At 47.3% G+C, this 15,116-nt stretch overlaps 1 protein-coding gene across 1 annotated transcript in view; it reads right to left on the bottom strand.

The window, feature by feature from the left end:
* The window catches only part of LOC144679340 (tyrosine-protein kinase Src42A-like), a 47,782-nt gene extending 44,302 nt beyond the window's left edge, over nt 1-3,480 (bottom strand). Inside the window, exon 1 of the mRNA XM_078539717.1 lies at nt 2,999-3,480. Within this exon, the coding sequence (XP_078395843.1) occupies nt 2,999-3,480 (482 nt within the window). The remainder of the gene's footprint in view (nt 1-2,998) is intronic.
* Nucleotides 3,481-15,116: the final 11,636 nt, after the last annotated feature.

Below are 15,116 nucleotides of genomic sequence, written 5' to 3'. Positions count from 1 at the left end.
GCTGAGGGCAGCTCGCTTGCGCTCTGTGAGCAGGGTCATATCTTGGAGATGAACTGTGAAACTTTAAATGCACCTAAACCTTTATCAGCCTTCAGCACCTGTCCCCTTCAGGACCACACTGTCACCGGACAGATGCTGAAGAGATTGGGGGGGGTGGGGCAGCCCCAACTCAAAGGTGCTGAGAGCACACAGAGAGAATGACAACACTCTCTGACACCTGCCCATGACATTCTGGCAGCAATGACAAGCACCATCGAGGTGCAGGCATCACTAATGTGTCCAGTGAGTGTGAAGCTGAACTTTCACTTTGCTCTGAAAGTTACACACTGCACAGGGAAGGGGCCCTGGACTGAGACACTTGCCTTTACCTTGTGAAGATGACACAAACACCGGTCATCATAACAAGCAGCCACAGGCAAGGAGATGTCCTTGGGAGTTTCTTAACAAAGTGAGTATTATGTACAAGCAATTAAAACCCATGGCCAGGCTATGCAACAACAACCTTCCTAGCCCTGCCATTACGTCTTGGTGCTCTTCCGACATCCACAGCGGAGGTGGAGGAGGCCTGCTGACTATGATGACTTCGGCATGTGTCCTCTGGAGGGCCGAGACCTGGAGGGCCCCGGCCTGCTTTGGCTGTCCTGATGTGGGCCAGCTGCACCCTCCTCAGCCTGTGGAGCTGGTGCTGTGATGGTCACAGGAAGAGGGGATTTGGATCAGCCAGACATTCCCGGAGTCATCTGGGTGGTTGGTTCCGGGGTGTCAAGTTGCTGGTCCTCCTCCCTATGGGTGCCCGATGGCCCCTGAGGAGAAGAAAAAGCTGGAGGGAGATCATGCTGCCCTGCACCCCTCTTGATTTGACACTGTTGGAGGCCAACTATGGGTCAGTGCTGGAGTTCAGTCCGCACAGCAGTGCAGGACCAATGTCTTGGACCAAGATCTCCATGGCGGCCACCATCCTGCCAGTGTTGACCTCATTGCATTGGCATGCCAGTGCTATCACCTCGGAATGAAGGTGGACAGACTCCTCCGTCATCCTTTGCAACCTGAGGAGTGCACCAGACACCTCTTCCTGATGTTCCAGTGATTGTCTTTGCATCTCCAGCAACTGACTGAGTCCAGAGTTTCATCATCTGATTCAGACTCAGCAGATTCCTGGCCTCCAGCAGTCCTCCGAATGCCGGAGACCAAGGGTGTCCCTGCCTCCACCTGCTGCGGAACAGATTGTGTGCTGTGCTCACCAGATTGTGATTCCAAGGCTGCTCAACATCTAGGCCCCACTGAGGTGTGTGACGCTGCACTGGTGGAGGGCGTGGGTGAGCGCTGTGACACACTGTTATAATCTCCATAGAGAAAGGTCATTTTTAAAAAGAAATTTGAATTCCCAGTGTCTAGCCGAAAGTATCACATGAATAGATTTCTCCTTTTACAACTTTTACCGCAACAAACAAACTAAAGGCAACATTGACTAAACACCATTTTCATAGCCAACTTATACCTTCAACTACAGAACGTTCCCCTTTTAACATTTAAAATGACTGAAAATCTCCCACTCCATGGTTAGGCTTTACACTGTCTGTTAAGTAGATATTCAATTCTTCCAGAACCAGTCCAAAGTGATTCTTAGCTCCTTAGGGTTTAATTCCATTCTTTTCCTTTCCCATTCTGGAAACTTTTGACCCTAGAACTGTCTTTTACGGTGAGGGTTTTCCTGGAGATTCTCCCTTTAGTTCAAGCGAGGTGAATCTTCCAGTCTCATTTTAAATCCTCACGAACTTTGGGTGGAATCATCCCAGATCTGCACCAAGTGCAGTAAGGGGAGTGAAAAATTACATTTTACCCACTGGCCGCAATGGCGGGTTTACACGCCTTATCATCCCACTCCCGCCTCAAATTATGCAGCCACAGGAAACATGCCATATTGCTGGCAGCTGGACTCTGATTTGTCCAACACACCATCACCTTGCTGCTTCTTCATGCCGGGAGCCATATTTAAACTCCAGCCGTGTACACAGTTCTCAATGTTTGCAGCCCAAGGCTGCTCCATTGAAAACATGGCCCCAAAAGCCAAGAAGACTGGGCCCCCAGCAATGAATGGAGCCTAGGGGCAATGACTGGGGCATTGTCAGAATAACCCTAATCTCAAGAGCAAACTTTTATAAATTCAGCAAACCGCAAGGCCCACAATGACCATGAGATGAAAGAACACTTTGTAATAGATTTTCCACAGGGATTTTCCTGATGATCTACCATAACTTTGGCAGAAATCCTAGGAAAAGGTGTAAAGGGCTAACAATGCTAGATCAAACCTTTTATTCTTGTACCTAATTATTCCCAATTCATAGTTGAAATCCAGCAGATGAGATATCAGTTGGGATTTAATGTGGGCAATGGAGGTCTTGCAATTAAGTCCCCTGTTGATTGGAAATCCTGCCCCTGAGAGTTGCTGACCAATCAGAAGCTAGTATCTCTGTAGTACCAGCAGCACCTCCATGAGTGGTGGTCACTGCTGGTACTACAGTGGAGCCTTCAGGGGGATTGGCGATGGATTCCTAGATATGGGTGAGTGTAAGTGGGCCTGGGGGTCATGCAGAAGGAGTCACCAGCAAGGGGGTGGGAATCAAGGGTGGGGGGCAGGTGGCTTCCTGTGGGGCCCTCTTCCCATGCCAGGCCCCTTGATCAGGCACAAAGTGCCCATAAATGAAGGATAGTAGGCCACTGGCAAACCTGGCAGGGCCTGCTAAGTGGATGTAAGTCCTTTGCCCGCTGCTGGTTGAATACCAGTGGTGGTAGGCTAAGGGCCTTATATGGCCTTTAAGGGTTGCAATTGGCATCTGGGCGGGAAGGCCACCCAAACGTCTTCCTACCCCGGATGTAATTGGAAGGAGGTAGGAAGAAAGCGAGATCTCCATCTGCATCCTTCCTCCTGATCACACGACCACCACCCCCCTCACAACTCTAAACTCCACCCATCCTTTTTCATGCAGTTAATACTCACGGTTCTCCCTCCAAGCTCTTCTCTTTTGCTAGTATTTCGACAGGCACAAAGCCAGAGCAGCATTTTTCGTGTTTGAATGATCCTTCCCAAAATTTCTGAGCAAGCCACCAATCCCCTTCTTTGCTGAGGATTTCCAGATGCTCTCCTTTTCTCACGCTCAGCTCCTCATGAGTCCTGGCCATGTAATCAAACTCTACTATGTAGATCTCTGAGGAATGTGGAACTTCACTCTCGCACATTCCTTTGTCTCCCCTGTCGATGTCTGGCTTTGCAGAAATGCAATGTGTGTTCTGTGTACTCTGTTCAACAGTATCCCTTGCTGGGACATGTAGTGGCCTAGCTTCGTGAGTGGACACTGCAATTCCAGAGCATTTCGTTGTGGCCTGGCTTGTCAACCCTTCCGGTTTTACGCTTCTCTCATCCTCCACAGTGGAATTAGAATTTTCAGGATAGCTGAAACAACAACAGCATAGGACTGCCATAGTGTAGATGTGAATGAGTCAATACAATTGCCGACTTTTGAGAACTGTTCTTACACCAATATAAATAGTTGCATTTTAACCAATGAAAGTTAAAGTTGGGCTAAGGAAGTGCTTTTTACTTGAATGGGGAACTCCTTTGTGGGTTTTCCATCATTTAGGATGTTGTAATTTTCTACGAAAAAGATTTTGTGTGCACATGGAGTAAAAAAAATGTTAAAAATAAAGTAGAAACCTTAGCATGCATTTGACATTGCAGCCTAAAAAGGTGGTAAGTAGATAAAACTGTAATAAAGGATATATGGAGGTGATTTTCATCTGCATCCTGCTCTGTTCATGTTAAAAACTGGACCGATAGGCAAAGGAGATTTTATTAAACAATGCTACTGCCCATTGCCTAATTGACTCAATTTTCATGCTGGCCTTGAAATTGGCAGCCAGTTTTCCCACCTGAACAGACAGGAGCCTGATTTATATATTTAAAATTTGAGTTGAATGATGGCTGTCAGATCCTGAAGCAAATTTCAGGTGCCAATGGGTGAAAGGTGTGTTGAATAAGTTTACACCAATGGTATTGGATATAGAATGACATAACTAGCAGTTCTTAAAGGGACAACTGCAGGTTTCCCACAAATTCTTCCAAAAAACCTGAGGCTCTAATTTTTGTGGAGCTAAGAGCAAGAATACTCCTCATTACCCCATAAAAAGTTTACTGCCTGTTGGCAGCTCTCAGTGGGTCCTGTCGTGGCAGTTGCCTACATGCCTGGCATTCGTATGCATGATTTCTGGTTGGCTTCACAGGGTTTTTGTATGTTAGTGGCTATTCTGCTGGTACCTTCAAGGCTTCATGTGTAACACGTGTGTTACTCTGCACCTGGGAATCCAGGAATGTGGTAGAGCTCCCTGGTTCCCTCCCCCTGTAACCCGAGTGTGATGCCAATGTTAACAAAGTCTGGATGCTCTGTTGAAGACCATGTCTGCAACCTACCAAAGGAAGCCCTTACTGCTCTCAGGCTGATGTTGCACAGGTCGCCTGTAGCTGCTTGAGAAGATCCAGTGCTAGAACTATTCAGGGCAGTGATCACAGGCAAAGCAATTCTGCGAGAGTGGAGAACTTTTGTGAAGATGGTCACAAAGATGTATGGTGGCAGCCTTGGACAATCAAACCATCTGAGTTCCTCTGAGAGGTCCTCAAAGGACCTGTGCTGCCTATAAACGTGCTATGGAGGGCAGTGCCTGCTGAACCAGTATATCCTGCCACACTGCCTTATTCAATTCCTTTCCATGCTCAGCTATTGCTGATCTTCCTCCATGATGACATTGAGAGATAAACCTATAGTAATGGCATACTGTCCCCAAAGTTGATCTGAGCATGCAAAAGGTCAGGAGGATCAGGGTGAGACTGTGCCCAGGATTTTCCGGCCCCATCATGACGGGACCTGCCGCTGGAGACTCGGCGGCTCAGCCAAAAGTCAAAATTGACTTTCAGCAGGACTGGACGTTTCCGGCCATGGGCGGGGCTGGAAAATCCCGTCCTGTCGTACTGTTGTGGGGAATGACTAACTCCAAGTCTCAGTAAGAAAATCTGTAAAGAAAGAACGGGTAAAATAGACCTGTCAGTAAAGCCAAAAAGCAGCAAATCTAAGTTTGTGTATTCTTCAATAGACAAAGGGGCGGGGGGAGGGAGGGTGGTATTTTGAACAACAGATGAAAACAGGCAGTAAGTGAGTAATCTGCTGATAAGACAGCCTGCTTGAAAGTTCCGATTTAGCTCGCAATTTTGGCCCGAAATGCTGATTATCATGATTTCAACTTGCCTGGAGGTGATAACCGAAAACTTATGGATATAGCACTCCTGTGCAATTTGATGAAGCAGCATATGTGGACTCCTAGCACCCACTTCCACTGAAGTCATGAATTGCTCTGTATGGCACATTGTGGCAAGTTTCAGGATGGCTCAGGGACTGAAAGAGATGGTGTACAGTTTCTTGGATGTGACACCGTATGTTTTTGGTGAAGGTGGTCCAGAGAAGGAGGAATGCTCTATATCCGCAGGGTATATGGATATAACTCACACTTCTATCCCACCTGGCCCTCTCTCCCGCAGCAGCTTGTGCTCTCTGCCTGGCCTCATTTTGTGTTCCTATTCCTTGTCCAAACCAAGTGGGACCCAAAGCAAGTTGTTCATTATCAAGCAATCCTTTTCTCCTGTTGACTCCGACAAGATAGAGTAACGCAGCACTCATGCTTTTATGGTAAGAACCCAGAGAATTTGTGGAATAAATATTGCTTAAGTGTCAGTGAAGTCTTGACAAAGTGCTTGAGAAAATTTCCCAATATATTTCAGGAGACCTGTTCACCACACTAGCAGCAATGACCATGAAATGGTGGGTATCCCTTATAATATGTAACTCTTTAGCTGCAACTTGAAATCAACACCAGCGCTGTATTTAATCCAAAATAGCTGCAAGGAAAGGGGATAGTTGAAGCAGTAGTCCACAAAATGCTAAATCATTGATGAGCACCAGCAGGCATTTTATGTGGGAATCAGCTATTTAGCAAGACTCTGGGCGGCTATTTCTGGCGTCAGCTTTATCTTATTCACCAAGGTGCTGGCTTGCACAAAGCATGGACTAAACCGAAGTTTCAACTGAAGACTCCATCTTGGCCACTTCTTTACTTCTTTAGCACTCAACATTCAGCAAAAATTGCCTCTAAGTTTTTGTATATTTAAAATGGTGATAGATAAGAGAGGTTTCAGAAACACAGCCCTCAGCAACACCAAATAGCCAGACATTGCACTTAGGACATTAAAGCCAACTACATCCAGAATTTCCATCCTGAATGTTTGCAGAAACAGTTCTAATATTAAATTTTGATAAAAAAGCAAAACTGTAACTTTTGATATCAGGATTATTTCCAATAATGGCTTGGAATTTTCTTGAGCAGACCTACTTGTGCCCGCTTGTCAGGTTTATTCCTTTACCTTTCTGTACAGAATCCTTTTGCACCCACAAATTGCTGGAATTACGATAATGCGATGGAGAGGTCAACACAGCATCTGGGATTTTGGTGGATGATATTACTAATAGTCAATCTCCTTAACCAATTGCACTTAAAGACAGAGAAAGAAGAGGAACAGGAAAATTACATAATTTATCTTTTCTTCTTAGAGTGTGTGCTATTATGATCTGTTGTAATTAATTAGTGTTATTTGAATTAAATTGGGAGTATTATGGTTAACTAACTTGTTAAGATGTGGAGACTAGAATTTCATTGGTGGCCACACTGACATTCTAGTTATGTAAAGATATGGAGGAAACTTTAATTTCAGATATAGGATTCGTTCATATAATATGGGCAGTTTTGAATGTTAAACCTTGTGAATTGGAATATGGTTACTTGAGTTGATTCTGGTTGTTTAATTACTCCCACTCAGTTTTCCAGAACTGCTTCACCCAATTCAGGGTAGCAGGGAGTCGGAGCCTATCCCAACAGGAAATGGGCACTAGGCAGGGCACACCAGGATGGGATGCCAGTCCATCACTGGGCACACACTAGGGGACGATTTACCGTAGCCAATCCACCTAGCCAGCACATGTTTGGATGGTGGGAGGAAACCTGAGTACCCAGTAAAAAACTCACACAGACATAGGGAGAACGTGTAAACTCCACACAGAGAGACACCCAAGGTCAGGATCAAACACAGGTTCCTGGAGCTGTGACACAGCTGCGCTAACCACTGTGCCACCATGCCATCCTTTAATTATCCTGTTTGTGCCAAAAGAATAACCTTGAAATACCTTACATAAAAAAGCTGTTTTTTTCATACATTCGTGGGGTGTGGATGTTGATGGCTAGACCAATATTTATTGCCCATCCCTAATTGCCCTTGAGAAGGTGGTGGTGAGCTGATTTCTTGAACCGCTGCAGTCCATGTGGTGTAGGTACACCCCCAGTGCTGTTAGGGAGGGAGTTCCAGGATTTTGACCCAGCGACAGTGAAGGAATGGCAATATATTTCCAAGTCAGGATGGTGAGTGGCTTGGAGGGTTCCTTCCAGGTGGTGGTCTTCCCATATGTCTGCTGCCCTTGTCCTTCTAGATGGTACTGGTCATGGGTTTGGAAGGTGCTGCCTAAGGAGCCTTGGTGAATTCCTGCAGTGCATTTTAGATGGTACACACTGCTGCCACTGTGCGTTGGTGGTGGAGGGAATGAATGTTTGTGAATGTGGTGCCAATCAAGCAGACTGATTTGTCCTGGATGGTGTCAAGCTTCTTGAGTGTCGATGGAGCTACACTCATCCAGGCAAGTGGAGAGTATTTCATCACACTCCTGACTTGTGCCTTGTAGATGATGGACAGGCTTTGGGGAGTCAGGAGATGAGTTACTCACTGCAGGATTCCTAACCTGTGTCCGGCTCTTGTAGCCACAGTATTTATATGGCTAGTCCAGTTAAGTTCCTGGCCAATGGTAACCCCTAGGATGTTGATAGCGGGGGATTCGGTGATGGTAATGCCATTGAATGTCAAGGGGTGACAGTCAGATCCTCTCTTGTTGGAGATGCTCATTGCCTGGCACTTGTGTGGCGTGAATATTACTTGCCACTTGTCAGCCCAAGCCTGGATATGGTCCGGGTCTTGCTACATTTGGACATGGACTGCTTCAGTATCTGAGGAGTCGCGAATGGTACTGAACATTGTGCAATCATCAACGAACATCCCCACTTCTGACCTTATGATGGAAGGAAGGTCATTGATGAAGCAGCCGAAAATGGTTGGGCCGAGGACAGTACCCCGAGGAACTCCTGCAATGACGTCCTGGAGCTGAGGTGACTGACCTCCAACAACCACAACCATCTTCCTTTGTGCTAGGTATGACTCCAACCAGTGGAGAGTTTTCCCATGATTACCATTGACTGCAGTTTTACTAGGGCTCCTTGATGCCACACGCAGTCAAATGTGGCCTTGTTGCGGGGGAGGGGGAGCATTTATCTCAGCTAGCGGGTGGTCCAGAATAACAACAACAGTGCAGGGTTCAATCACATTTCTGGCTGAGATAGACTTGGGGCCTGCCTCCTCACCCTGCCCCATAGTAAAATCACAGTATAAGCAGTGGTTTGGCGACCCTGAAATTGTCAAGGATTCTACCTGGGGAAGAATAATCTTAAATGCTGTCTTACCTGATAAGAATATTTTCCTTTGAAATGAGAATATTACTAATGATAAAAACAAAAAACTGCGGATGCTGGAAATCCAAAACAAAAACAGAATTACCTGGAAAAACTCAGCAGGTCTGGCAGCATCGGCGGAGAAGAAAACAGTTGACATTTCAAGTCCTCATGACCCTTCAACAGAACTGAGTAATATTAGGAGAGGGGTGAAATATAAGCTGGTTTAAGGTGGGGAAGGCGGGGGGGGTGGGGGGAGAGAAGGTGTTGGGGGGGTGGCGGTGTGGTTGTAGGGACTAGCAAGCAGTGATAGGAGCAGATAATCGAAAGATATCACAGACAAAAGTGCAAAGAGGTGTTGAAGGTGGTGATATTATCTAAACAAATGTGCTAATTAAGAATGGATGGCAGGACACACAAGGTACAGCTCTAGTGGGGGTGGGGTGGAAAGACTAACAGGGCATAAAAGGTATAGATTTAAAAATAATGGAAATAGGTGAGAAAAGAAAAATCTATATAAATTATTGGAAAAAACAAAAGGAAGGCGGAAGAGACGGAAAGGGGGTGGGGATGGAGGAGGGGGTTCAAGATCTAAAGTTGTTGAATTCAATATTCAGTCCAGAAGGCTGTAAAGTGCCTAGTCGGAAGATGAGGTGCTGTTCCTCCAGTTTACGTTGGGCTTCACTGGAACAATGCAGCATGCCATGAACAGACATGTGGGCAAGAGAGCAGGGTGGAGTGTTAAAATGGCAAGCGACAGGAAGGTTTGGGTCTTTCTTGCGGACAGGCCGCAGGTGTTCTGCAAGGCAGTCACCCAGTTTGCGTTTGGTCTCTCCAATGTAGAGGAGACCGCATTGGGAGCAACGAATGCAGTAGACTAAGTTGGGGGAAATGCAAGTGAAAGGCTGCTTCACTTGAAAGGAGTGTTTGGGCCCTTGGACGGTGAGGAGAGAGGAAGTGAAGGGGCAGGTGTTGCATCTTTTGCGTTTGCATGGGGAGGTGCCGTAGATGGGGGTTGAGGAGTAGGGGGTGATGGAGGAGTGGACCAGGGTGTCCCGGAGGGAACGATCCCTACGGAATGCCGCCAGGGGGGTGAAGGGAAGATGTGTTTGGTGGTGGCATCATGCTGGAGTTGGCGGAAATGGAGGGTGATCCTTTGAATGCGGAGGCTGGTGGGGTGATAAGTGAGGGCAAGGGGGACCCTATCATGTTTCTGGGAGGGAGGAGAAGGCGTGAGGGCGGATGCGCGGGAGATGGGCCGGACACGGTTGAGGGCCCTGTCAACAACCGTGGGTGGAAAACCTCGGTTAAGGAAGAAGGAGGACATGTCAGAGGAACTGTTTTTGAAGGTAGCATCATCAGAACAGATGCGACGGAGGCGAAGGAACTGAGAGAATGGGATGGAGTCCTTACAGGAAGCGGGGTGTGAGGAGCTGTAGTCGAGGTAGCTGTGGGAGTCGGTAGGCTTGTAATGGATATTGGTGGACAGTCTATCACCAGAAATTGAGACAGAGAGGTCAAGGAAGGGAAGGGAAGTATCAGAGATGGACCATATGAAAATGATGGAGGAGTGGAGATTGGAAGCAAAATTAATACATTTTTCCAGGTCCCGACAAGAGCATGAAGCAGCACCGAAGTAATCATCGATGTACTGGAGAAAGAGTTGTGGGAGGGGGCCGGAGTAGGACTGGAACAAGGAATGTTCCACATACCCCATAAAGAGACAGGCATAGCTGGGGCCCATGCGGGTATCCATAGCCACACCTTTTATTTGGAGGAAGTGAGAGGAGTTAAAGGAGAAATTGTTCAGTGTGAGAACAAGTTCCGCCAGACGGAGGAGAGTAGTGGTGGATGGGGATTGTTCGGGCCTCTGTTCAAGGAAGAAGCTAAGGGCCCTCAGACCATCCTGGTGGGGGATGGAGGTGTAGAGGGATTGGACGTCCATGGTGAAGAGGAGGTGGTTGAAGCCAGGGAACTGGAAATTGTTGATGTGATGTAAGGTGTCAGAGGAATCACAGATGTAGGTGGGAAGGGACTGGACAAGGGGAGAGAGAAGGGAGTCAAGATAACGAGAAATGAGTTCCGTGGGGCAGGAACAGGCTGACACGATTGGTCTGCCGGGACAGTCCTGTTTGTGGATTTCGGGTAGGAGGTAGAAGCGGGCCGTCCGAGGTTGGGCAACTATCAGGTTGGAAGCTGTGGGAGGAAGATCTCCAGAGGAGATGAGGTCAGTGACAGTCCTGGAAATAATGGCTTGATGTTCAGTGGTGGGGTCACGGTCCAGGGAGAGGTAGGAGGAAGTGTCTGCGAGTTGACGCTCAGCCTCCGCAAGGTAGAGGTCAGTGCGCCAGACAACAACAGCACCACCCTTGTCAGTGGGTTTGATGACAATGTTGGGGTTGGACCTGAGAGAACGGAGTGCAGTAAGTTCAGAAAGAGACAGATTAGAATGGGTGAGAGGAGTAGAGAAATTGAGACGACTAATGTCACGCCGACAGTTCTCAATGAAAAGATCAAGAGAAGGTAAGAATCCAGAGGGAGGGGTCCAGGTGGAGGGAGAATATTGGAGGTGGGTAAAAGGATCCGTTGAACGGGGAGAGGACTCCTGCCCAAAGAAGTGAGTACGGAGACGAAGACGGCAGAAGAAGAGTTCAGCATCGTGCCGAGCCTGAAATTCATTGAGATGAGGGCGTAAGGGTATGAAAATAAGTCCTTTGCTGAGCACTGAACGTTCAGCGTCGGAGAGGGGAAGGTCAGGGGGTATAGTGAATACACAGCTGGGGCTGGGATTGGAAGATGGGGTGGGGACGGAGGGACAGGCAGGGGTGGAGGGTCCTCACATGTCCTCACATCTTCCCTTCACCCCCCCTGGCGGCATTCCGTAGGGATTGTTCCCTCCGGGACACCCTGGTCCACTCCTCTATCACCCCCTACTCCTCAACTCCCACCTACGGCTCCTCCCCATGCAAACGCAAAAGATGCAACACCTGCCCCTTCACTTCCTCTCTCCTCACCGTCCAAGGGCCCAAACACTCCTTTCAAGTGAAGCAGCATTTCACTTGCATTTCCCCCAACTTAGTCTATTGCATTCGTTGCTCCCAATGTGGTCTCCTCTACATTGGAGAGACCAAATGCAAACTGGGCGACCGCTTTGCAGAACACCTGCGGTCTGTCCGCAAGAAAGACCCAAACCTCCCTGTCGCTTGCCATTTTAACACTCCACCCTGCTCTTTTGCCCACATGTCTGTCCTTGGCATGCTGCATTGTTCCAGTGAAGCCCAACGCAAACTGGAGGTACAGCACCTCATCTTCCGACTAGGCACTTTACAGCCTTCTGGACTGAATATTGAATTCAACAACTTTAGATCTTGAACCCCCTCCTCCATCCCCACCCCCTTTCTGTCTCTTCCCCCTTCCTTTTGTTTTTTCCAATAATTTATATAGATTTTTCTTTTCTCACCTATTTCCATTATTTTTAAATCTATACCTTTTATGCCCTGTTAGTCTTTCCACCCCACCTCCCCTAGAGCTGTACCTTGAGTGTCCTGCCATCCATTCTTAATTAGCACATTTATTTAGATAATATCACCACCTTCAACACCTCTTTGCACTTTTGTCTGTGACATCTTTTGATTATCTGCTCCTATCACTGCTTGCTTGTCCCTACAACCACACCCCCCCCACCAACCACTTCTCTCCCCCTACTCCCCCACCCCCCTTAAACCAGCTTATATTTCACCCCTCTCCTAATATTACTCAGTTCTGTTGAAGGGTCATGACGACTCGAAACGTCAACTTTTTTCTTCTCCGCCGATGCTGCCAGACCTGCTGAGTTTTTCCAGGTAATTCTGTTTTTATATTACTAATGATATTTGTTGTTTCCAACTCATAGGATTAAAAGAAAAACTTACGCAAATTTAAAAAGGGCTCCAATACTTGTAAAAACTTAAAAATTGTGTTTGATTTATTTTTGATTCCAAAAAAGTTATGTAAAGTGACATAGTAGTGTGGATCTGAGAATGTTTTGCTCCACCCCCTTGAGAATAAGCAGAGAAGTTAACCCTTTCTGCTGATGGTTTTTTTCATTTAATTCACCAGACAACTTTTGTATTGCTGATTGTAAATTTATGTAATTGGTATTATAAATTTTAAGCTTCTAAATTAACAGATGTGGAGATGAAGAAGCCAATATTCCTGAGGATGCACTGTCATTTGCCTCATCATCAACTTCTGCTAGTGCAGTTACACCCATACGGTCTGTGGAGGGTTCCTGTGGAGATTCAGGAGTGCAATTTGGCGAGCATACCAAAGGCACGTCTCAACAGCTGAGAAAGGAGATGACAGCCGGTCCCCAGACAGTCTGATGACTGCGGGGATCAGGTCCCTGCTGAGCCCCACACTAATGACGGGCCTCTGGTCATGGCCACAAGAAGCATGCTGGACATGCAGCCGAGGCTAGGAGAAAGTATGACAGAGATGCCAGGGATTATGCGCAAATTTGTGTGGGATATGGAGGAGTCCATGCTAGCCATGAGTACTGCCACGTCTCAGGCAATTGAACACATGGCTTCACCCATGGATAGGATGACAACTGCCAAGGAGAGCCAGGCTGAGCATTTGATCCATATGCGCTCTGACCTGCATTCCATCACTCCAGCCATGGGCTCAGTGCAGGAGTGGCTAGGCGAGAGGGGGGTGGGGAGAAGACAGCAAGGTAGATTGTACACCTAGCTGGAGGGGGAGCATGTGCCAACCGTTCTCGGACCTTCGTCTTAGGACAGTCACAGAGTTATCCCCTCCACCATTGACCCCAATAGCTCCAGCAGATGGGGCCGAAGGTGACATCTCTGTAGTAAGTGTGGGAAACCCCCATTAGGTTGGAGCCCTCAAGGCCCCATGCCTCCGGAGTACACCTGACGCAACCATCCAAGACAATGGAGCTTCACATGGAGCAGACTGTCTCCCCCGCAGCTGCTGATGTTGGGGGTTGCACCATGAAGCAGTGGTAGGCAAATAAAAGCTAGAAAATTATGGTCACAAAGGTGGGACATGTGATTTACCCATGGCCAGAAATTTACCTGTGTTGGGTGGGCTGGGAGGGAACGGGTGGGGGCAGGCGCAGAGCCAATCGCCGCCCGCTGCATGCCACCATTTAATGTGGGTGGGCCAATTAAGTAGTGCTGCTACTTGTGCGGGTTGGGGGAGGAGGGAGAGTCGGGGTCTGCGCTTTTTCGTGTGCATGCATGCGGAGCTGCCTCAGGGAGATTAAGTTGCTTAAAAATTTTAGTTATAAATAAAGTACAAAATTGTTTAAACATGTCCCCTCATGTGACAGTGCCACATGATCTGGGACATGTTTTTATATTTAGGAAAATTTTATCACTTAATTAATAAAAGCTTTAGGAAACCTCATCCCGCTCGTGGACGAGGTTTCCTAAAAAATGCAAAGGCTGCTTGGGCTCTTCAACTACCCGCCAACCTTAAGGTTGGATAGGCAGTGTTGCAAACAACTTTAATTAGATTTTTAATGGCCTTAATAGGCCGTTGACAGTTTGGCGGGCACGCAGCCGCCTCCGGCGCACGTCCACCAAACGGAAGATCTAAATGACGCGTGATGATGTTGGGACGCATGCCTGACATCTTCTCGTGTCATTTTGCATGTTAGATTGTCGGGCCCACTCCCGCACACCGACGGCAATATTCAGGCCCATGTGTTTATAACTTGTAAATATACACACAATATCATGTCATTTATATAATTGTTCATGGTTATAGAGAAGTGTTGGGACCTGCCATTGTTTCAGCTTGTAATGATTATGGCAAGCCTCATGCTTGTTGCAATTTGATGGCTAGAGAGGAGATAAGCACACAGGCATTATTCGTGAATGAGATATGTTGGGTTTTCATGCATTCTTTATTGAATGTTCATGTGAATTGTTACTCCCGTGATTCTCATTCTCTGTAGCATGGCTTGAAATGCAGCCACAGCTAACCACCCCCAGCCCCCACACTTCTCTGCACTCTTGAGGACATTGGCCCACTTTATTCTCAGTGGTTATTAATGAGACAGTCACAGTTGAAATTAAAGCACTTTAAAGGTGATGCTTGATCAGAATAATTGTCAAGGCAGACTGTACATTTATGTCCAAGTACCCCTAAGATGTCCTTGGTACCAGCACCCACTAATAAGTGTGTGTGGAAAATGCTCTGCACTGCATTCTATACTAGGTGGTAGAAGATGCAGGTTTAGTGTTACCTCGGCAAGGGAGGATGGGAGGGTGAGTCCACCCCAGGAAGGCAATGGAGGTCTGGTGATGGAGTGATGGTCCTGCAGATGTGTTATTGTTGTGCGAAATTTGCATAGATCAGGTTGTTACTGGCATCCCTTGCATTTCTCTCCAAGGCCCTGGCACCTGTGAAATGCTGATTTGGATTCATGGCCTCCTTGTGCTCTGACAAATATTCATCAT

This window comes from Cetorhinus maximus, chromosome 4, assembly GCF_964194155.1.
Source record: "Cetorhinus maximus chromosome 4, sCetMax3.hap1.1, whole genome shotgun sequence".
NCBI classification, from domain to species: Eukaryota; Metazoa; Chordata; class Chondrichthyes; order Lamniformes; family Cetorhinidae; genus Cetorhinus; species Cetorhinus maximus.
The sequence above is the reverse complement of the archived record's forward strand: the minus strand, read 5'-3'. Positions and strand labels throughout refer to the sequence as shown.